Here is a 25,379-nt window from a genome sequence, read left to right as displayed (position 1 = left end):
GAATGAAACATCCATATCAATGTATCATTTACCTAAGTTAATTCCGAACCAAAGCTGGCAGTATTTTTCTGTATGATTAACGTCTAAATATAATGTGTAAAATAAATAATGAAACAAATCCGTGTTGTCGTCCAAGACATGATCCTAGCACGGTCCCCTACGTTTCCCTACATCGTTTCAGTACAAACATCCCAGCAACAGATCGGCGACTTCAGCAGCAATACATTTGCAGCCGGCTCAACGTTTCGTGCAAACAATATAAAGGAGACAGAAATAAAAACAAAAACGCCAATGTGTGAAAAACTTAACAATGCTAAATGATGCGAATGAACAAAATTGTTGACAAGCAATAATAATACAAATATGAGTTACCTTAAACTACGAATGATATTACAATGACGGCAGTGTATAATTCATTTCAGTTTAATGACATGTACGAACATATTTTTTCATGTAAGGTGTGGTGTTTTTGATATTTTTCTTGTATTTTTTTTTAAAAAAACACGTGTATGGAGTCATAGTGTCTTCAACATCGGAATCCGCATGCTTGGGTAACGTATGTTGGTATCGTATGATTTTGTCTTAGAGCGTTAACCTTGAAAGTATGTGTTTTTTCTTTGTGTTTTGGACTACGCACACTATTTAAACAGCAATAATTATATGATATATGGTAAATATAATGTGTGGTTATAATTGTAACATATGTTTATAGATACACATTTGTCTTCGCATTGCCCATGTTAACGCCATATGTCACAAATATAATTAAGTGTAGGACATATGAGCCTCCAAAATCATTTTGGACTTGTTAGATCATCTCCATAAGTATAAATGCGAATTTTAATAACGTGTTTCATTTGTATATAAACATATTGCTATTAAACAAACACACAACACATGTTTTTGATTAATTCATCAATCACGCCAATTCCTTGAAAACTTAACGTTGTAACAAATATGTTGTAGTTGTTAAATACTAACTAATATTAATATTACTAATATATAGAAATTACAAAAGCCAGCAAGCAAATAGGACTTGGTAAATTTCGTGAAATGCACTGGAGTTATATAGGTTAAGTCGATAAAAGCATTTCCAATAACACACGTGTATAGCGAATAGCAAGCGCAATGAAATTGATTTTTGATACAGTAAAGCACATCTTCTCATTTATTTTTGCATGGTTATAAATCAGCCAGCGATGCTATGATCAATTATTCTGGTACATCGAGTGTGGTCTTTAGGTTTATATTCCAGATAAAACGACTACAGTACATTATAATTGTATTGTTTTGGTATTATTGTGAATACCATATGCCATACATATAACACATACATATTCTAGAACGCAGCAATTTGCTTAAAAATTATTATAAGACCTCTGTCGACACGTTGTGAATCAAAATGAAAAAAGGAAATTGTCAACCAATCATTTCCTTTTATCGCGTAAACACTTTATGATCAGTATATATATATATATATATATATATTTATTTATTTTTAATTTACATGCATTAACATATAAAAGTACGTGTGTTTTTGATTTTCATTCTTAAACTTTTCTTGTTAGAACATATCACACCTGTAAAAAACCACATTCAACATGAACAGTTCCGTTGTAAATAAGAATTTGAATATGCTTTTTTAACTTAAAAATATGTAATATCAAATAATACAGATTATTTAAAAAAAACAAACGGTATATGCATTAAAAAAGTTTATGTCTAAGCTCGGACAATATCCTTTAAGATTGACAACGTTGTATTGTGCTTTAAAACGTTTATTTTAATGTTTTTTTTTTTAAATAACAATTCATTCTTGTGAAAAGGTCTTTATGTGGTTTAAACTACATGAGTTGTACTCAAAACAGAAGCACGCAATATCAAATTACAGGATAAATGGGAATTCCCACAAAGAAATAATCACGACGCTCAACTTTTGCTTTAAACCCTTCAACAACTACATTTTAGTCAGTAATTGGAAAATACATTTTAGTTAAGATACAAGTGTACTTCTTTCTGTTGTTTCTATTGTTGTTTTTAATACTTTGTTTTCATACTCATTAAACTGAAAGATTTCCATAGTATATAAAATGTGCATGTTCTATTAAATGGCGGTAAAACAATAATTTTAAATTAGATTTAAATCCCTATATTGATGACAAGAATGCAATATCAAAGTAATTAGAAGATATCATTTGCCTGTGAAGTAACTGCTGACCCTATTCATGTGATGAAAACAAAGCTGCGGATAAGGGAGTCTATATCTTTCTAAAAGCTTTATGCGCCTAGTGAATAACTCCTTTGAAACAAAGCGTGCATTTAGACCACTGAGTCTTTCTAAACTGGGTCACATCAGATGGGCCACACATGTGCTAGTTAAAGGTTCTCCACCAGTTGAATATATAAACACAGCCCACTTGAATGGCGGTTAGTCCCACCGTGATCTCGGGTTTAAAAGGGTTGTGTTTTGATTTTGTTCTATTCATGTTGTCATATTATAATGTAAGCCCGGATAATCACATACTTAATTAATAGCTATTGCATTAATGGACTTTTATTATCAACATATTTTCTCAAATACAACAAACCACACTCAAAATAATTCAAGAATATGGCATTTTATTATTACTCATATGATAATTTTCAATACAAGCGATATACGGAGTAAACTAGTCAGTTAACTACAGTCATACGCATAGTACAGAAGAATGTATATTCCATTCGTACCAACCGATTTCGAACAAAACACAAATATTTTTAATTCTAAAAATAAAATATTTTTTGAAATAAACTTTATGTATGTCACTTAAACTGATGCCCTTTCCAAATTGCGTAATTTTAGGTTGCCAATGAGAATTATTATCACTCTTCGTAAAGAATTAAAATATTGGCTTATGGATAAGGCTGACAGAATATCATGGTAATAGTTTACAAAAAGTAAATGATAATCAGATACATTTCTATGTGCCAATATTCATATTCGACAATTATAAACATAATTGTAATTCGACACAATGAAATCGTCAATTCCATGGATATGGAGCGATGAAAGAAAGTTGCAAGTGAAGGATAGGAAAAAGCAAACAATTAAATTTGAATATAAATAAATATATAAATAAATAAAAATCGTCTCTTGAACACGAGTTCAATTGATATTCCAAACATTCTGGAGATCTATACTACCAACAGTTTCTAGTAACAGGTTCGGTGGGATAGAGAAATGAGAGGAAATTTGAACTTCAGCTGGGGTATTGATCTGGCTTCCTAATTAAGAGAATCACATGTAAACATTTATCATTTAGAATACATTGTTCTGGACTTTCAACAATCATTATGAACATTCATTCGCATGAGCTTGTCGGTGTCGCCAATTGATCATAGCCAACAACAAGACTTCAAATTCATATCGTATACTCTTGTCTTAATCGTATTATTATTAATAGTAAGATGTAAGTCTAAATACGCAGCATCATTTTTTTGGACACGATCTATTTTTAGACTAGTTCGTTCGGGAAGATTGTGTGGATATATTGTTCAAAGAATTAGTTATCTAAATTTATTATGTCATTAATTTACCTACTAGTTAGGTTAAAACGGTGAATAAAATCTAGTTGTTTAGTTTTCGATAATTCTAACATAAAATCGCTTTCATAACAATACAACAAATCAGCAATAAGTGGCGCACAATTAGTACCTATAGGAACCCCGATAATTTGATTAAATATTAAACAATTAAATTCAACAAACAAGTTATCCAAAAAAGAAAAGTAAGTATTATTTAAAAAAAAGAAGCTGTTTTAGTGTTTAAATCAAGATAAGAACAATTCGCTCTTGCAAATGTTTTTCAATCAAAGAAACACGTTTGGATTTTATTAACGTGCGAGAAAGCGTTGTATAGGGTTAGGGATAGGGTGTAGAAAAATCATATGTGCTTATTTGTGACAACTTATATTTTTTCGTATCAATTTTAGCAATAACTTCTAAGGAGTTATGTATTAATCAAGATAGGTTTATATTATTATTTGCTTTATAATAAACTTTATTACAATATTTAGATTTATGATATCTAATAGCACTCAATGCGGATGTTAGATACACTAATAATAACTTTGGTGGTACAAGACACTGAATTAGCGATAAAACGACTTTTATATAACGTTTTATGTAATTTCGGTATCCATTGAAGTGATGGCAGTTTCTGGGCAGTAATATTTATTTTTTACATTTAGATTTTTGCACTCGGCAATATGGTCTGTAATAATTTCATTACGTTGCTTATTGTAATCCCAATGATGAAGTTTGTGAAAGTTATTGTGAAATCGTTTGAACATAAAACACTCGTCATATCATCATACCATTACTTACAGCCTTATCTGCAGGAACCATGACGAATATAGATTGTAAGTCGTTAAGCAATTGTCATAGACTTTGTTTATTAAATGTATGTGATCAGGCCACAGGATTTGTATTATAAAAATATATCTTATGCATGGCTATACAAATTACTTTTGTTTTTCATTAATTGCGTGCAGTAATTTCTGCATTTTCCTTCCTGCACCATTTTGTACAATATTCGTGTAAAGATATTTCTATTTTCTTAATGCAGTTATCAAAATCGATAGGAATAGGAAGTCTATACTTAGAGCTTCTGCGCAGTTAAATTCTTAGGTTTTTTATTTTGAATGAAATTAAGATCGCCAGTAATAACATGACCAACTGGTTTATATACATATTTTGAACTAGAAAAGAAGAATGATATATTATCTATTACATTAATATCTGTGGAGATAGCATTATAATTTAACACGATACTTCTAACAGGATTACTAGATTTGTATTACGTGAAATTATTTATATAACGCTAATAAAAAGTTAATGAGCCAGCTTATCTACTACTCCCATAACTAGGAGATATGATCTTCGACATTTACGTTTCATGTTGTTCCAAAATAATCCAAAATATCTAGCTTAATTTTCAAATTAAACAAAATAATATACCTTAATGAAAAGCACTTTAACAATCACATGCTTTCATGCAAATGAACAAAAATTTATATCATTTAATCCACGTGGGTAAGCTATTTTAAAACATTTAATCCGTTCAAATTCCGACACGCACCTTGCTTTTAATTGGTACTGATTAGAAGTACTATTATCAAAAATAAAAAAAATCCGTATGCAAATCTCGAAGTTTACGTGATTGAAATAAAACCATTACTTTAAGGGCCCTTAAGACCCTGAAATCATGTTTATTACGCTGAAGAGCCAACTTAACTACTTCTTCAATAACTAGGAGATATGATTTAAGTTCTTCGACATTTACGTTTCATGTTGTTCAAAAATAATCCAAAATATCTAGCTTAATTTTAAAATTATACAAAATAAAATGTTTCAATAAAAAGAATTTAAACAATCACATGCTTTCATGCAAATGAACAAACATATATCAATATAATGCGCATGTTTACTAAATTCAACAAAGTGGAGGTACAACTTTGTTTTACCATCAAGTATTTATTCGCGAATGAAAGGCGACCATATACTACAAGTTAAGGAAGCGATGTTTAATCCAGGCCAGGCGCCTCGTAAATAGTGTAAATATTTGAGCAGCTGTAAAAGGCAGAGTCTTTGAAGGATGATCGTCTTGTCTTTGGAAGTCGACGAAATGATCTGTTCATAAAACTGTTTCTCTGTAATGGTCTAAGAGACTGCGTCGGTATTACGTTGGTTTGGATGTTTCGCAGGATGACAGCTATGAGAAGAGTGCTCATGATGTTTGCAGCTTCGTGTCTCTCTGTTTCAAGCTGTCTGGCAGAATACACGCCTTCGCATGAATACGCATCATTGATAGCAGAATTGTCATTATGTGTAATTATTCCTGTAACAACACGTTGTGTACATAATATAACCACTATTACACAAGATAGTAAACATACAATGTATATAAGATATTTGCTATCTCAAAGTATTACAAACGCGTTACCTACTTGCGAGTTTGGCTTGTTGTATTTTCAATATTTGATCTGCTCTTTGGACATTTTTCAAGGCTTCTATTTTCTCAACCTTGCAAGAGCTTAAATTGGTAATCTCCACTGCCATTGTATTTAGCAATTCCGTTTTCCCAATATCATCAGTTTGCTCGTATTTTAACAGTTCAATACGTTTTACAAGCATCTTTTTGTCCATTGTATGAATGGACGTTATGTCTAACGCATCCAGGCTTGTATGTTGTTTCTGAATCTGCTTTGTCGTCGCCATTTCAACCGCCTCATTTGAAACATCAGGAATGTTAACCTTATGGATATTCTCGACAGTGTTGTCAGACGTTGTTCCTTTATCAGGGATTTCCTCGTCTTCGTAATGAACGTCATCTATTTGGCCTTGTTTCTTTTCCGTTAGTGTATGGTTTGCCTGTCTATAACTGTCGCTATCTACAGATAAAACCTGTGTGTTAGCAAACCAAGATATGCACACACAATTAAATAACTTATGTATCCTTGGTTTTGTGTATTCAAAATACAGTAGAGTGCTCCCATAAATATGAAATTCTCAGGATATTGTTCAACGCCTTTAAGGTTGTGTATACAAGCTGCATTGAATATATAGGCATATGGTGATAGTAGCCATCAGCCGATATTGCACATTGTTATGTTGCGAAAACGGTAGTACTTTGCCAGTTGTTTTCTAGTGGATTTTGAACATTTTACCTGTACTATTCTTGAAAAAGCGTTATTATTGTATTTACGGAAATATTAACTCATCCTGTGTTAATGACTTGTTAAAAGAATATACGAATAAGACTGAATATTGCTTCTGATATTGCCGAGCTATATGGTTATCAGATTTGAATCCGGATATCACAGTTCAATTGACGTAGCTATATCTGCTGATGCTGCTACTGTTACTACTACTACTACTACTACTACTACTACTACTACTGCTACTACTACTAATACTACTACTACTACTACTACTACTTCTACTACTATTATTACTTAGTAAATTATGTTGCTGTTTTCTTGTTCTTTTGAAGATTTTGTATTTAATGACGACGTTACACTTATATATTTGTTTATAATTTTTCGAATTACCAATTGATTATAAATTCTCCTTCTCCTTTATCATTTAGCCTTTATCTCCCCTTTCCTTTAAATATGTATACATTTATAATTGCATCGTCTCAATTAATACTTTTTGATAACTATATAAGATATATGCACATGCATGTTAGAACAACTACCAAAATAATAATTATTATGCATAATATGATATTCATGACTAAATATAATTTCTTATACATGTGAACCTTCATATACATGATCATGGTTTAATAAAGACTCATGTTGGAAACGAGTACAAAAAGAAATATTCAAGAAATAATCCATTTCTGATTAAAATCGTTTAGCACACCCTAATTGCTGCTTGAGATAACTGTTGTCCACTGCATAAATAACAATATCACTAAAGAAGCACACAAACTATAATGTATTTTTATGAATAAAACTAGGAATATCAACCAATGCCAGAATATGTATACTTAAAATTGTACGTGATATCAGGATACTTTTCAGATTACCGTATAGATTGACAACATGGGCAAAACTATGCAGCTTTATTTGTGCATTTGTATACTCTTTTAACAAAAGTAATTAATAAATAGTAATTTTTTATAACCGTTATTATCGCTTTAAATTAATTATAAGCAATTTAATTTTAAACATCTACAAGAAAATGACTGGTTAAGTACAAGCACCATTACAATATGCAATAGCGGGTGATGGCTACTATAAGCATATGGCTATATATATATTCAATGCAGCTTGTATTAAAAACGTAAAGAGCGTTGAGCAAGTCCTAAATATTGAAGGAATGTTGAGAGGTGGTCAAAATTGAGATGTATATATGTGATACATTTTACAAAATTCTTTATCAGAACATTTTATGTTTTTCATATGGTAAATTAATTTTGTAAATTCATACTTTTCCATGGACTTACAGTATTGAAAGAAATGAATGATACTACAACATTGTCGAGTCTCTTATTAAAGGAACTAAAAGCTGCGATTTAAGGATCAATCTGATCATAGCTCGGCTTTTTGCATTGTATGTCGGGTTCTTTGTTTCTGCAATAGAGTTCATTGAAAAAGATAAGTTATACTCACACAAAAATTGGTAAGTTATATTTTAAAACTTACTTGGAGGAACAGGAGAATATTTTCTGAACGATGCGCGCGGAAGTGGGTACGGCTGCTTTCCTGAAATAAGTCAGCGCGTGCATATTCAATTGTTTCCCTTTTCACAACTGATATTTAGTCTATTAATGTTTTTAATATATTTATGACGGTTTGTTCTCGAAAATATTTAACAAGAAAGATTAATTCTAGCGTACTCTTCCTATTTATTCATAAAAATCGATTTCACGTAATGATTCACATTCAGAAAGTCCAACAACATATAATGTTTAAACAACGATGACAGGAAGAACACATTCATTTAATGTTTGTAGTAGTGTGAGCCCGCACACGGTACAGTCAAGTTACCATTACCGGATCAGTAGCGTAATTAAGTTGTTCTGGTTAAAAGCAATAAATGTTTTGAGACTTTTTTACGCCAGTTTGATTAAACATTACCTTTGCGTCATCACATTGTCTTATTTTAAACGCAGGCAAAATGGATGTGTAAATTCTTTTTTTTTTGCAGAATTTATGCATTAACGGATCAGTTGTAGCCATAACGGATCACATGACTGAAACCAGTCAGGGGACATCTAACACGCTTTTTTAACTGTCGAAACATGATCTGTGTTGATTACAATGACCAAGTTACATTGCCTGTTATACATTATTTTCACTTTTTGTTATTTATTGTTTTCTATATTTGATCTTGTATCTACACTTTAGGCATAGTGTTCTTGTGTGAATTATCTGTTGAAAATCTTAAGAAGATCGAAAAGATATGGGCATCTTATAAACCATGTGCAACAGATTTGCATATATTTTAATATAATATAATATATTATCAATACGCATATTATCACGCTTGTTCTGTTATTGCACTAATTCTTCATTTCATGTAAGGTGTTGCAAAATCTTGAAAACGAATCGAAACTGAAATGGACTTTTGCAGGCAGAAAGACTACTTTATGGCCTTTAAAGAAATGCGTAAACTTCTTACTTTCCAACAGCGTTATAGCATGTGGCCGCAAAAATTGTTTAACCTCGATTTGGAAACGAGACGGAAGTCAACAATGTTGTATATACATTACAGCAAAACTTACCGTAACGTTTGACAAAGAGTAGCTCCGATTACGACTCAATCAATGCATTTTAAAGAATAGGCCTTGAAGATGCTGTGTGCAAAATATCATCTAAAAATGTCAACTATTTATCGCGATACGCAGTCTTGAACATCAAAGTGATCCGCTATGGGTAATGATCCGGTAATGGTAACTTGACTGTATATTTACTTGTTCATGCGTCTGTAGTGTTCTTATGAAATGTAATACAATTCATGCAATAGACACAATAAAACGTGTTTGAATGAACGCACCTTTCAGCGGGATCTTGGGAGGAAGTGAAGGAGGCTCTATTAACACCTCTGCTGGAAGTGGCAACTGCGGTTTATTACATCTCTTGCCTGAAAAGGCCCGAGTATTCGACATACATGTGTATCTGTATTTATACAATAGTGTATTGAAATTTTACCACTTGCATACATATGCTTTAGATATACAGGTACGTGTATGTGGATTCCAACAAACTTTATATAGAACTTTCAACAATATATATAATACCAGTAAGTTCTTTCATTATCAAGTATTGTTATCAAAACTTTCCGTTTCATGCAAGATAAAGTTTTATAAACACCATATGCAAAGCTTGGTAGTGTGGTTAACGTTGTAATTGAAGAAGATTAAACTGAGTTTTAGATTTCGGCATTATCTTACCAAATATAAATAATCCACGTGCAATGCAAATACATCATTAAGTAAAATATTTAATTTTACAAACCGGGTGAAACTTGAGCCTCAGCCACAAATAGTGAATTGTTTCTCATCCCGTCTATTTTAACAAAGCCAATTGATGAGTTATCATCCAATTCTGCTATTGGTGTGTCGCGCCCATGAACATAAACAAAAACACTGTCAGCGCTTTCGTTTGTGTAATTTGCCGTGTCTTGAGCTTCGAATCCAAGTGGTAGTGTGTGTCCTTTCGGTACGTATACAATCTTGGTCAACGTTTCATCGGTTATTTGTGAGATAATTTCACCTGGAAGTAAACAATATCAAGCACCCGATAAGCGTACGAAATATTTATATCACTGTAACGAAATCTGCTTCGAATATATACTTTTATCTAAAGCATGTACTGCATCCAATGTGACAAAATGCAAAAGCTGGTAGTTCAATTGATATTACGTGGCGGTAATGCAGTATCGTCGTAATATTCTCCCTGAATATGCGTGTCTGACGCCATAACAAAATCAGTGTTTGTTTCCTCTTCGTCGTTAACATGTGTCTTGTTCTGTTCTAAATGGGATCGATAAATTCCGTATCGTGTTGTCGGTGGTGCTGGTGCAGCAGGCAAATAATTAAGCGATGCATTGAAAGTAATTTGACCTCCAGATTGGTGAAATCCAGCGCATTCTGTTGTTATGAAATTGATAAAACATTATATGCATGCACAACTCATCGACCCTGCATATATATTATAGTATCGACATAAATAACATAACACTATACGGTATAGTTGGTGTGATGATAGACTATACATAATTGGTAACGGGATGTAAATCTTTTATCCAGTGAGGCTTCACAAATGAAAATATGGCAAGCTGTATAGGGTAGCGGGCTCTCTTTTTGTTATCGTGTCGCATCTGCTAAACGTCATGTGTATACTACATATATAACATTATACCCGTGTGGAGCTCAGGAATGTCTAGGAGTTCCACGGCTTCTGACATATCTGCATGCCTCAGCGCTTCTACAAAATGACTATACCAGTACACATGTCTCTGTTGCATTTTATCCAGCAGTGTATCCACAGCCTTTTCAATTCCTTGCATCATTTCGGCATTGTTAATCAGCTGTACCTCTTCCTCACTTATTACTCCAGTGCTCCTCAAATAAAATGTCACGTTTGATGGTACAATCAGTGGCTTTATTGTATCAGCCATGATTGCAATGTACTTTTTTGCATAACGGCTGTCAAACTCATCTTTAACATCCAAAATCATAGCCAAGTGTTGATATCCTGAAATTAAGCCGAGCCTTTGTGTTATATAAAATAATGTTTTTTCAACTTGCTATCTGTTAACGTTTTATAGCTTTCTTCATTATGCCATAATCTATGTAGATGTCCCCGCAGGCATAAATTACACTGACTTTACCGCGTTTTTAAATGACATGGGTAATATGGCATTGTTAAGCATGCTTATAGAAGATATACTTAATATGTTTTAACAATAATCTATCCTACTTACACAGTTGGGACAAGCATTTTACTTTCATTTAAAACATAGTCAAAATGTATGTCTTGTTCATATTTGCATTGGTTTAGGCCAATAAGACAAAAGCGCGCAGACGACGTCCTTATTCTTTAATAGTTATTCCAAAGTTACTGTTTAAATCAACGGCATATTGTCAATGTTACACAGCATTTCGATAGACAGTTTTTTAATCGAATTACAACTCGTCATTTAGAAAATAGACGAACATAAAACCCTTTCAAAACAATTAATATATAATGCGAAGTCGACATTAGCAAATAAAATGACAAGGGTTGTTTTTTCAATAATTGCGATTCTTACTTTTTAGGGAGACATCACAGTACGTAATTTTACACGGGCAAGTTCTATATAAATATACTATACCATTATGGTCATATTGATTAAATATATTAAATAAATAACATACCACATCTTTGAAGCCCCATTATGAACACATTTCCATGATTGAAACATTTTATCTCTAGAAGTTGTTCCATTAACAACTCTTTAGCAGCTCTATGGTTCCGCTTTGCAATTTGTCTGAACTCAGACGGATATTCTGAAATAAAGTTCACCGCATGTAAGAAAAATATTCCTATAAAACATAACAATACTATTTAATTTGTTTTATCAAATTATAAACAACTATCCAAAGTAACCATTATTGAAATGGATTCATGAACCTTTCAAGGAATATTCCATGTATAACTAAATCAATCAACTTTATATAAAACGATACAAACCGGAAAAAAATGTATCAGGTTTTATTATTAACTAAATCATTCGTTTCATTATTTTGTAAACTTTAATAAAAAAGTATACTTAAAAACTTATTAATAACCGTTTCCGTGGTCCCCAAGTTCGAAGCAAGATCAATATTAACACCACTGTGTTAGTTATTTTTTTCTATGTACAAACTTGGTGAAAATGTTCGCCCGAATGTATGCACAATCTATTAACATCAATACTTACCCACAAATGACAAATGGGGTAGTATTTTGTAAATATCAATGGTCGCAACAATTACTTTTCTGAAAACTGTAAGTTTCATGTGAAACCGTTCTAATGCCATCACTTCTTCCAACGAACCATATGATACATCTGAAATCAATAACATATAATCAAATGGATAATTCTTTGCAAGATAAAGTGCTACAACAGCAATATTATCCTTACAAACATGTATATGCCTTAAAATTTCGACAATTATAATATATGTGAACTTCAACATGACTCCAATTATGTCGTATTCACTATCTGCAGTTTCATCTAAAAGTGTGTCCCATCCGGTACCAGCCAACACTGTTTCCTTTGTAACAATTGTACATTGCCGTGTAGAACTTTCGGGTTTCATATAGCTATCATCCGCACTGTCAGCTCTTGGAACCCACACATCGGCATTGTCTTCCTCAACAGAAGGTTGATCCATCTCGTCCAGTGGCATGTACACTGGCATGTGCATGCCAATGTCAATAAGCACATTCTGCGTTTGCAAGATATAGTAAATTAAATAAATTCCAGCGAACACGTACATACAAGTCATCTAATAATAAATAAAATCATTGTGCGCAAATCAAACATATTATGAAGAATAATTTATTTTCAGAATACCAAGAACAAACCAACAGAGCAGGAAACAGAATTCAAAGATACACAACTTAAGAACGCGCGCTCAAAGAACACACATAAAAATAATTAGGAACTTAACAACTAAACTGAGGACATAAAGGCATCAGCGTGGCTAGCCAGGCAGCCCCAAATCGTAATGGACCGACTCTGAGGGCAGAGGTCAATATAAAGTTGAGGCTTCCTTACTGGTCTCAAGTATGTCACTGGAGCCGAAGTGATTGTTCGATTTATTAAATTGTACCGAACATTTTCATACTCTTAATGTGTACCAAAAAATGTACATGGAAAGAGTTTAAAATAACTTGACGAATATTGATTAAATTATCGAAAGTACTATCTAGAACATCTTCAACGTTTAATGTTTGTGCATATTAAACACTTTAATTGATGCAATATTTATTATTTTAAATAATTTAGATTTTTAACAGAACCAATGTCAACAGAGTATTACAGTAAAAAACAACTGGACAGTACAGTTTAGACGTGTGTAACCAGGGCATCATCCGACAATATTAAGCGTGCGATGTCAATATATAGCGCGTGAAGTCCATGAACGAAAAATTGCCCATTCATTGTATTATTGATTGCCTCTATCGCTTTTTACCTACACAAACCGGTCATAAATACAATTAAGAAATCAATACTGACAATACTGGTTTGACGATGCTTTTGAAGAGGATGGATATAAAAGCGTCAGTTTACGTTTATCTACATCACCACAATAATGTATGTGGGTACGAACATTTGGGTACGAACAATTCGGATACGAAAAAATTATGCCAAACAAATTTTGGGTACGAAATAAAATTTGGGGTACGGGGAAGAAGTACACGTGGGGAACTTGACGGGAGGCGGGTAACATTCTCGATCAAATCTAAAAATAACTACATTTGGGGTTTTCCCAGCGTCACAGCGTTTGAAGTGCCACCTGACAGTTTCGTGCCTGGTTCCTGTCCCGAACTTCTTGGTAAATTTGAAAGTCGACGGGAACCAAGCTGCCTTTACCTTTATCAATGATAATCAGCGAGGTATGCCGATTGAGAAAATTTAGCTAACTCAATCGGACTGGATCGGTCTTTTACATTGGTCGCCATTCTGAAGAAGTTTTTCATGGTATGATTACTTATTTAAAAAAGAATATTCTCTAAAACCGTAAGGGCTTGGATTTCATTAATATTTGTGTAACATCGTATGGTGATCCTCTTCTAAGTGTGTTCAAAACATAACTCCTAAACATTCGCCCTGCCTGTGGTTTATTTGTTTTCCGAATTTGAAATCTTCTTTTCTCAAACCGAAAGGCACTGCGACTTGGGATTTTACATGTAACATCGTATGATGGTTCTCTACAAAAATAAATCATTCCCCTGCTATTAAAGCCAGCCCCGCCCTAGGTGTTACCTGTTTTCATTTTTAAGTCTTTTAAACAGTGTTCGTCATTGAAACCACAAGGTCAAGTACACTTTGTACTGCTCAGGATGACAGTATTTGTATAGAGGTATACAACAAATTAATTTTACGAAATCTCGTCTATAATCGGTTCTCGAAAGAAATTCATCAGGAATGTTTTTGGAAATAATTTAACAGTTTATATGTACATTCCAAGAAAAATTTTCACATACCAATGGTGGATCAAAACTGTCACGGTATGTGAAAATTTTCTTGGAATGTACATATAAGCTGTTAAATAATATACAACAAAATTACTTGCAATACCTGATCTGAAATCGCAACGGTCAGAGGTTTAGTACTTTGTGTGTGACATCGTATAGTTGTAATCTACAGATTCTGTACGAAAACATGCACTTATATTAAATAATGGCCACGCCCCTTAGAAAATATTATCTTTTATATACTTCTATAATTATATTATTTTTAAAATATTCGCTATGAAGCAACAAGGCCAAGAGGTAAAATACTTGGTATGTAAACACATTTCTTTTCTAATTTTTTTTTTTAAAACTGCCCTTAGGGTCATATTCGCCTGAATATGTGGCGTAAATATTAACACCATAAAAACAAGCACACACAACTTATATGAACGTTGGTAATATGAATATGACATCATATTGTGGTCATTTACCCAAACTGTTCAAATCAAGCCACTGGCTTCAAAACTGGCTACGCCACTTACACAGCTGAGCGATCAAGGGCTATTGTTACACCGTAAGCCGTTAATATACGGCACATAACATAAGATCAAAAATGGTTTATACAGGTAAAGAGTCATGTGTAGCGCAGAGGTTGAGTAAACAGACGACATTTCGCTCACATTAACATTCTTTTGGGAACTTTAAACTTCCGTCTGCTATTTAAAACCGTCATAAACATATTTACACAAGGAACAGCCGAATGTTTCGTGAAAGGTAAATGTAATGTACTAAGTACAATAACTTAAACTCGCCTTCAAACTCTGATTGATTAGCGTGATACGTTTATGCGCCCTGGAAAGAATACACAGTAAAACATAGCAAATAAACCCGGTTCAAAATCTTTAGATCACAACAACGCACAAAGGGGTTAAAAGTGTTGCTGCTACGGAAGTGTTTATATCTGCCTGAAACGATGCAGGTTTATATTGTAGTCATTTGTATTACATGATTTAACTTTAATTTATTTCTAAATCACTGATTCCTACTACGCTGGTAAAATGGATAATCATCATTCGAAATTGGTAAAAATAAGGCGTGTGTGTATGTTACGCTTTTTTCGTCGATTATTAGGAAAATATGTACAGTACTTTTCTATCGTTTAAGTCACGCAACCTTAGCCAGCATAGCGCAGTGGTAACGCATCAGCTTTAGCTTGCAGAGGTAATGGGTCCTAATATCGGTGAAGGCAACTGTTTTCGTTCTATTATAATTAAAAAACACTATTCAATTATAGATTTTCTAGTAAACGCATTTAATGAAATTATTTGAACATACAAAATATATGTGAAAAAGTCCATTTAAGGCACAAAAATTCAATGTACATGTATGTTAATGCGTAAACAAATAATAATTAATGTATGTTCGACCAACATTATACTTTATATTATATTTCTAATTAATGACGAAAAAAATGCATTCGCTGCCAACTACACTGTTTCGACAACTTCTTGGTTTTGTTTGACAATAATATCAAAACTTACGTCGTTGTAGTCAAATTTCCTCTTCCTAATGTATCTTGGTATTGATTTCTGAAAAGAAACAACTATTGGTCAAGGACATCTCAATAAAAGATAAAAAAAATTGCGCAATCGTGTTTTCAAATTCGCGAGAAAATGTAGTGAATTATTCAAATTAACCGTTTATTCCAACTATTTATATTTGACTATATCATAAAAACTCACCTTTTTCACTGAGGAATGTGTATTCCCCATTTTGATTGTTATGTTAAATCACCTATCACTTATGATAATGTAGTATTTTGAATTTTAGAAATCCCCAACATATTCCCATACTTTCAGATATTATGGTTTTTACCTATGACTCATGTAAACCGTATAAAGGGATAGTGGCAGGGGCAAACTGAGTCCTTCTGCAAGTATTTATCATATTTTGAGTTTGCTTAAATGCACTTAACTAAAACACATTCATTGAGTTAATCAAATATTATGTTGTTAAACATTGAAAATTAGACATAAACAAAGTCAGCAAAAACAAAACATACATTGGGTATCGAACTAATAAGTAAGCATACATTACAAGAAATTACCGTGTATATCGCTTCAAACAATCGCCCTTACAAGCTCAGTAAATAAAACTGTCCAACAAATGGATATATTAAATATATACAAAGTACTGATGTCAACATTTAGTCTTAAAAGAGCAAAACAAACAATATTATAAAGTGATTTATTAACTCAGAATGCATAAACTATTTTCTTGGTATATCAAGTTGTATTCGTTATTATATATGATAACGTTTTCTAAATTAAGATTATTTGGGCAGTTCTCCTTGTTGTACCGTTTAAAATGTTATTTTCCCTTTAAACGTTTAAACGGTTTTGACAATCAATAGTTCGTTCTTTTTATAGACTGGATAACCATCTAGTAACGTCACACCTAACACGTGTCATACCAAACGAATTACATAACAGGCACGCGATTGATACATTGGTTATGTAATAAATAGATTAAATCCATGCCATACAATCTGTATTCATGCAAATCTATCTAAATTGCAAATGTACAGATGAACAGACAAGAATGTTAAAGGCGTTCACATTAACAATTTCATAGTTGTATTTCTCTTATGAATATCTTAAACATGAATTTTAATTAAATGCATAGATTCAATTCATCAATTTTGGGTCGTATTTATGCAATCACGTTATGCGTGAACATGCGTCTCACATGTTTAACAAAAAGTCACCTTCATGTTTACGACAACAAGGTTCTGATTTGCGAGAGAGGCTACTTTAGCAGAAGATAACCTTCAATCGGTCGTCCCGTAGTAGTGAAGTGTCTCGCGTTTTAGGAAGTGATTGTGTGATATTGCAAAATAGTTAGACAAGCAACTCCCATATTGCAATTTCTTTTTCAGAAATATATTTTTATAACACATTTTCTGTTATCAATCATAATGATGGTTATCTTCTGCTAAACTATCTAAATTGCAAATGTACAGATGAAAAGACGTGATATGAAAACTACGTGTCAGTTTGCCTGCCATAACGAAATCTGTATATACATTACCTGCTTGAAAATAGTTGCTTTTCTGTGAATTCTTCTCGTAAAGTAATAAAACGAAAGAAAATAGACATTCGAAAATGACTTGGGTTAAGCTCGTAACAGTTTAGGTAAATAAGCGAATGAATGGCGTAAGGGTAAGACAAGTCGACACATTAAAAGCCCGTTCCCTTATTCATATAATACATTTTATGGCATGTATGGATTTTAAATATCAACGGCAATTATAACCTACGCTAATCAACAAAGGATCTAAGATAAAATGAAATAAAATATAACAATCAATTCTGATTTTACGTGACATATTTATTTTTTAAATATATATAATTGATTAACATTTTTCACTGATGCGTTAATATTTCCCACTCTGTAAATCATTGAGGTTCAAAGCTCTTAACATCCAATCAGCATTATCTCCTGTGTATATGTATCCCCGTCGATATTTTACACATTTTAATGGTGAGGTGTAAGCTTTCTTATGTGGTTTATTTTACCTTTCGTTGTGTCACATGACTTGTTCAAGTGGTCTATAAGAAAAATTTTAAAGTTGAAAGACATATTCAGTCTTTGGTCAATGACAGTTGATTGAAATAGATTTGTAGGTATTAAGCAGCTGCACATGTAGATGTGTTAATGAGTGAGAAAGAAAAGACGTGCTCGATTCCCCAAATCGATACCAAAAATCATACTCACAGATTGAATTGGAATTGTAACTCAACATAAAAGAGCCCTTGAGAAACCCTGTCGTTTATTTAATATCGACACTTTGAAAGCATTTAGTTTATGATTTAAACATCACAGGTAAAATTTTAGTAACCAGGTTTAAAAAAGATCGCCTTACTAAACGTAGGAAATAGCGTGCCTGAGTTCATCAAACTCAAGTTCAAACAATATCGTAACATTAACACATTACAGTTGCGTCCCTTGAATGAGGTGGATGTGTTTTAACACGTGTATAGTTTTCTCGACTTTTTCAATATTTTAGTAAAATGGGAGTGAATATTACTACTTGGCATGTTCGAAATGGATGTTTTGTAGTAAAACAAAGACGTACCAAATGTGTGAAGGTGCAAATTTTTATAAAGGAGTTAAAAAAAATCGATTTGTCTTAATTGGCGCTGGTAATCTTGGTAATTATGTGTGGCGATGTGGAAAGCAATCCTGGTCCGCCTTGACAGGAACCGGCACGTAATAAAACGCAGAACCTTAACTCACGGGCCTGTGAAGGTCATTCTTAAGCTACAACCCCTCGAATAGATGCATTAGACGGCGTGCTGACGAGGCAGCGGAAGTGTCATCTTATGCCTTTTCTCAACCATCGCCATCGCCAAGATCATTGAATAACAGCGGGATCACTCAAAACAACCAAATTAGGTCAACCATTGATTCCAGTAATGTTTCTTAAATGTTTACGGTTCTAAGAAATATGAAAACTGACCTTCATAAACAAAATGAAGGCTAAGTCACAGAAATCGGCGGAATAAATACTAAGACTGACTCCATGTTTTCAACAATCAGCGAATTAAAGCAGGACAATGACCGGCTTAGGAGTGATACTACATTACAACGAAAAGTAGTGTCACAAATGAAGAACAAGTTAGATCAGATTAAAAATCAATCCCGTCGAAACAATCTTCGCTTTAACGGTATATGCGGATATTTAAATGAAAACTGGGATCTTTCGGAAAGAAAAGTACTCGCATTTCTATACGATACTTTTAATTTAGGATACGAAGAAGATACGCTCGAAATCGATCGTGCACATCGCATAAAATCTCGGGACCCAAGCAAATGTACAATCATGTTACGATTAACACGATTTAAAGACGGTTAACTGATTTTAGGACCGGCGAATAGGCTGCGACAACAATATCGGTCATACTCTGTTCAACAGGACTTTAGCGACAAAGTACGTAAGTATAGTCAAATTCTTGGAAAGCGTATGGTACAAGAGAGACGAAATGATAACTATTCCGTAATACGTAATGATACATTAATTGTAAATGACCAAGTATACAAATACAATATCATTACACAGTCAATTGTTCCCATCGGTACGTGGCGACCTACTAATCGACAACGTCCTGCACGTGGGATACCACCTGGTCACCCATCACCGATTGGATGGTAACAACGTGATCAACCACGTATGTGAGCGCATCCAGATCAATGATGAGATCCCACCACCCAGAGAAGATATAAGCTCTAACGTACGCTACGACACTTCATTCACGGACTAGGAATTTGGTCGTAACCCAACAAACAATGACAGCACGGGGAGATTACTCGATGCTTGGTAAACGCATAACCAATCTAGAATTTAAAACTTATTTATCTTCATTTGATATTATTAGTTGATGTAAAACTTGGGAAAACTGTTGTTGTGAATTTGATTCATTGATAGAATCCTACACACGTTTTGATCATGTTAGAGAGTTAAATACAAACAGTATACGTAACAGTGGAGGCATATGTGTTTTTACGTCTAACCATTTACAGAAGTTAAATATAATCTCACGTATTAATACTAATTTTAATGATTGTGTTGTTTCGTACTGTAATTTCTAAACATATTAAATCAAAAGATGTCATTATGTATTACATTTATATCTCTCAAGAAGGGTCACCAATATATAACCTGACAAATGAGAAGAAAGGTATTCATTGGATGTTTTCTAACTTAGAACAGCTAAAATTTACATATCCCGATGCTCTTTTTTCTTATCAGAATACTTCAATTCTAGAACGCAATATTACTTAGATTGTATACCTTGCGATAATTTACAGTATATATTTGGAGAAATAGAGTATGAAGCAAGTGATTTCGATATGCAACGCGTGAATAGAGATAACTTAAGAGGAAATAAGTTTGGAAAATCGTTGGCCAATTTATGCTCTGTGTTTGATATACACATTCTAAATGGAAGATTCGCGAAGATAAGGAGGGCCATTTCACATCTGTTTTAAACGAATTGGGCAAGTGTTGTCGATTACATGTTTGCTTCATCAGAATTATTTGCGAAAATTATTGACTTCAGAGTACTGATCATTTTTCAATTGACTGTCGAATAAACTTGGAACACATAAATAAAAACCGCAAAGATTTTGTCATTAATAAAGAAATATCGCGCGTAAATAAATATAAAGGATACGTAAAACATATCCTAACCTTTTTATTTGCTTGACAGGTTGTTGTTGTTTTTTATAACTTAATATTTCCAGTATATGATGTTTTATGAAGAGCATTTTATCAGATATTCATGTATTACTATCAATAATGTGATAATTCTACATAAAGAACTCATTTCTGTTAAGTAATTCAGTCTTATCACAAAACCCTAATTTTTGTTTATATCTGACATGTTCAACTTTAACGAAAATAACGGGTTTGTTGTAGTTAACCATATTTTGTACTTAATCCTTCTAATACCCAACCCGAAATTACCCGTACTTTGAAATTTTGACCCGCCGACCCGACCCAAAGACAATTTTCGACCCGTGGGAGACCTAGCTCCTATTTAGCTGCACACTGTATTATGCTTATTTATCTTTCCGTGCTCAGTACTGTTACATCTTTAATTTCTTTCCCCAACCTTTCAAAAATGATTGTAAGCGCATTTTCAAATTCTTTATATTTAGTCAGTTTTGCAAGATATATTGTCCTTTGCATTTTAATGTATTCTACAGAATCCGTTGAAAAGGTCCAGCAAAAGGCCAAGGAGGCAGAAGTTGAATCCGATCTGCAAACGAATGCAGAGACTGCAACGCATTCTCAGGTTGCGCACAAAACAACCAAGGATAATGAAGAATATAATAAGTGTGCATAACATTTAAAAAGCACTTTCAAATATAAACAAATGGTATGATAAAATCCATTTATTACAAATGTATTATTGGATTGTGAGTTTTTACCTTTATAAATGCATTGAATGTCTGTAGGCGGGAAATAACAAGTAAGTGATGCATTTGTTCTTAATTTTTCCTTTCAATTTTAGGCAAGACAAACGCTTTTTAGACTCGGTTTCATAGTCTGAAGAAGAATTGCGCACAGCTTGTGTGGACAAGTAACGGTAAGTGCAACTGAAGAGTCCGTTGCATCATTACCTATAACTCCCCTGAAGAAAAAGATTCATGAAAGAGCAGGTATGCTTCCCCAACAGTGATCGATGAACAGCAATAAAACACAGCATTCCGTCCTCACCAAAGGCTAGCGGAGAACAGCTGTCTTCACCGGGGCTGAACCGTGAACAGCTTTCTTCACCGAGACCAAGCATGCCAGTTTCCAGCAGTTCGTCTTCTCGATTGTGTTCCCTTGACATAACACAAACTTTCGGTTGAAGGTGTTTGTCCTTATTTTTTAACTATATTCATGGTTGTTATATAATTTCTTTTCTGTAAAATTTATTCGTGAACAACACATTTAAAAGATTTTTCGTAATAAAACATGAATTAATAGAGGTTATTCTTTTAAAAAATAATATGTTTATAAACCTTTTTACAGGCAGAAATATTGCTATCCTCCGTTCCTCTGAGGAAATAAAGCGGGAGATCAAGTCAATGTTAGCTTCGCTGATGCAGATGCTAAATGGACCTGTCGGAACTGCTGATCAGCCAGACGGTGTCAGCCACCCAGTTGCGAACGTGAATGCAATGCATGAATTGAAATAGAAGCTTTGAGATGACAAACCAATGCGAGTCATGGTGTGTATTATCTTATCTTTTTATGCTAGTATTTTATGTCTTTCCAGAAGTATTGTGTTTTGTCCTTGGTAAATTATCTATGTTTTTTCTTTACTATTATGAAAGTTCTACAATAAAACATATTTTAAACCTCTGAATGTTTTGACCTTGTAGGTAGACTCCCTTGCCAATATAGGAGGCTCATCGTTGAAAACAAAGACCAAGCGTCTTATGGCAGAAGTCCTTGACAACCAACTGGCTGTCGAGTTTAAGTGGACAGGGCGTGGCAAGATGGGCTTTCAAGCGTTGAAACAGTGTTCTGTAATTCAAAAAAAGTGTGTATAATCTCAGTTAAAAAGCAGTTGTGGAAATAATGTTAATTAAAGCCTCAAATATATTTGTATAACAAGTGTTGTCTTAGGCCTTCAAATTTCCATTCATGGATGTGTAAAAACTTCCATAATCCCAATCTTAAAGGTTTCATGTACAAATAACTTTTAATTACAAAACTAATAAGATAAAACATTCTTTTATGAAGTGATTTTAAACGTATTGTTTGATCAATTTGTAAATCTGATGATTGTAATTAATCTATGACCGTAAGCATGCATTGTTTTTACATGTGATATATGATAGCTTAATGAATGAATTTATAAAATAAATTGGTATAAACGTGTCAAGTTTGAATAGTTTAGGTTAAACTTATTTTTAAACATTGGGTATATGAATACAAATTTTTGCACTTTTTTAGGAGCTGTGATAGACATTTTTTCCACATACAACAAATAATGAATCCGTTTTTTTTGTAAAATAATGGCTGCGCGATGCCAGTGAACGGGATGGCGGTCGAAAAAAGAGTAAAATTACTAGCTCCAGCTCCGTATTTTCAAGATTTACTGTTATGGAATATGCCTGAAGCAACTTCAACACTTAAACAGGCCTAATGCGCATACATAGCAAGATATATCACCTATATTTAATTTTTTCAGATATTCGACAATAAGTTTATTTTTAAACGCATTTAAAATACTAAATGAAACGTGTGAGACCTTGACATCTTTTCAAGTAGCAAAGGCGATTTTCAGAATTTAACAGTTGTATACTCGGAGTAATTTCGCCTGTTTACTAACATTTTTATTAAATTTGTTTTAGATGTAATGTTATGTAGCTGCAGAATTAACACGAACATTAAAATTTGTTTTCTCAATCAGAAGCTATTGTCAAATAACTGTATAGAACTTTGATATCGTTACACCCTTTAATAAAAGCAAATGAAGGTGTAAATTGAGTGTACTTTATGTAACATATATTTAGGCATATTAAGATACAATTCATGTTATAAAATTATTTTTTGATTGACCATTTTAGTGATGACATTTTGAAATAATTATTGTGAATATTCTGTATACCCGTACTTAAGATTATAAAATAAAAATAATTTTTTTCAAGAAGCAAACGTTCCTTGACATAAAGTGAAAGAAAATGGAGATAAAGTATTAGGCCCACAATCAGCTAGTTTAGATGTAATCTGCAAACAGAACATTATTTAAAATGTATATTCCGTATTTTAAATTAGAAATATATTTATTTTTTGTAATAGTTTCTTTATGGATACAATTGATAACTAAATGTGTAAGTTTGTAAATAAAGGTTTAATTGGTAAGATGACACACAATTAATATCACATATGCAAATGTAAAAACTACACAAAATGATGCAACTGTTTAATATGCATTTAAATAATATGTAAGTTTATCGAAATTTATATAAATGCCAAATATCAATACTTACATTTAATGAATAATGCAGAACTGTACTGAAAAAAAAGAAAATTGAATAATATATGTGTTGTGTTAATTCTATTCGTTTTTATTATTAGTGTACATAAATGCCAAATATTGATAATTTACATTTAATGAATAATCCAAAATATGTAAATACTATTGTTTTTATCAATGTATGTAAAAATCAAATTTCTATACATTACATGTAATAGGGAAAGAATAAGAGCTAAATAGGAGGTTGCTGCACACTGCTCCTTTATGGTCCCCATCCTGCCTCTCTTGGCAAGTCAACGAACAATTGTAAAATATCTTTCAAACTTCAATTCATTTTGGCAAATTATCAATTACAAATGAAGAAAATAGATGTGCCTAAACCCCTAAATTACAGGCATTTTACTAAGGATCGACCCTTGATATAATTAATTTTAAGAATATGTTTGTGTTGTCAAAATGGGCAACCTGCACCTTTTAGCAGCACCCGGTATGTCTTTTGGGGTCCTAAGTCTTTCTCTTATGTAATGAATAATGCAAAACATGTGCTGAAAAAGGAAACTTGAAGTCTATGTTTTTGTCTAATTCTGTTTATCTTGGTTGTCTCTTAAGGAGCGTATTCATAAATGTGATTAAATAACTTAGATTTGATTAACATTTTTTAACGTTTACTCATTTTTTTGTATTTGCATTTCAGTAATAATAATATGGTTTTGACAATCATCAATACAAACTACGCTGTTAAATGTACTATAACTATATACATGTATAGATATATCTTCGAACCTTCCCGTCTCAAAGTGACCTCCCACTCAATTCAATAACTTAACCTTTGCTTCGGTCTCTAGAACGTACTGAACTTATGTATTTTGTTTTGTATATTATAATTGTATAGCGTGAAAACGTATATAATCATCCGATGTGTTAAAGAGCATTTGTTCAGTAAATCATGCGCTAATAATTCCCGGGTTATTCCATAATATCATGCCAATGAGTTGGAAATGGGTTACTTGAATAACAACTACACCTATTTTCACTTCAAATAAGGATGTCAAAACAATAAACAAAAATAATCTTATATGAAATACTTTTCTTAAGAATAGTATAAATGTAAAAAATGTATAAATAATATTGA

The 25,379-nt window shown here is 32.7% G+C and overlaps 3 protein-coding genes across 5 annotated transcripts in view; 2 read left to right on the top strand and 1 right to left on the bottom strand.

Annotated features, from left to right (window-relative positions):
• The window catches only part of LOC127859558 (uncharacterized), a gene marked incomplete in the record, with an annotated part of 282,340 nt that extends 281,444 nt beyond the window's left edge, over window positions 1-896 (top strand). Inside the window, 1 exon segment of the mRNA XM_052397050.1 lies at window positions 461-896.
• LOC127859568 (mucolipin-3-like) overlaps window positions 1-25,379 on the top strand; it is a 297,009-nt gene that overhangs the window by 156,238 nt on the left and 115,392 nt on the right. The window lies entirely within an intron of this gene.
• On the bottom strand, window positions 2,600-16,574 carry LOC127859516 (uncharacterized). Of its 3 annotated transcripts, none has more exons than XM_052397019.1 (12): window positions 16,448-16,574; window positions 16,247-16,294; window positions 12,723-12,970; window positions 12,460-12,590; window positions 11,915-12,046; window positions 10,917-11,252; window positions 10,418-10,645; window positions 10,011-10,268; window positions 9,550-9,636; window positions 8,196-8,255; window positions 5,988-6,431; window positions 2,600-5,878 (listed from the first exon to the last, which is right to left on the bottom strand). In XM_052397019.1, exons 1-12 carry the CDS (start codon window positions 16,475-16,477, stop codon window positions 5,565-5,567), a joined length of 2,316 nt encoding a protein of 771 aa, XP_052252979.1. In that variant the 5' UTR covers window positions 16,478-16,574; the 3' UTR covers window positions 2,600-5,564. The 3 variants fall into 3 exon arrangements, with proteins under 3 accessions (XP_052252979.1, XP_052252996.1, XP_052252987.1); XM_052397036.1 differs by lacking the exon at window positions 16,448-16,574 and adding an exon at window positions 14,005-14,211; XM_052397027.1 differs by lacking the exons at window positions 16,247-16,294; window positions 16,448-16,574 and adding an exon at window positions 14,005-16,214.

The sequence above is a fragment of the Dreissena polymorpha genome, chromosome 1, assembly GCF_020536995.1.
Source record: "Dreissena polymorpha isolate Duluth1 chromosome 1, UMN_Dpol_1.0, whole genome shotgun sequence".
NCBI classification, from domain to species: Eukaryota; Metazoa; Mollusca; class Bivalvia; order Myida; family Dreissenidae; genus Dreissena; species Dreissena polymorpha.
The sequence above is the reverse complement of the archived record's forward strand: the minus strand, read 5'-3'. Positions and strand labels throughout refer to the sequence as shown.

Bases quoted from the DNA above. Each gene is read 5' to 3' on its own strand.
- LOC127859516 (XM_052397019.1), bottom strand. From the start codon at position 16,477: ATGGGGAATACACATTCCTCAGTGAAAAAG. The intron at 12,591-12,722 runs AGTCATGTTGAA...GTTATTGATTTC, and splicing joins AGTGAATACGACATAATTGG to AGATGTATCATATGGTTCGT. The intron at 5,879-5,987 runs GTAGGTAACGCG...GTGTTGTTACAG, and splicing joins ACAACAAGCCAAACTCGCAA to GAATAATTACACATAATGAC.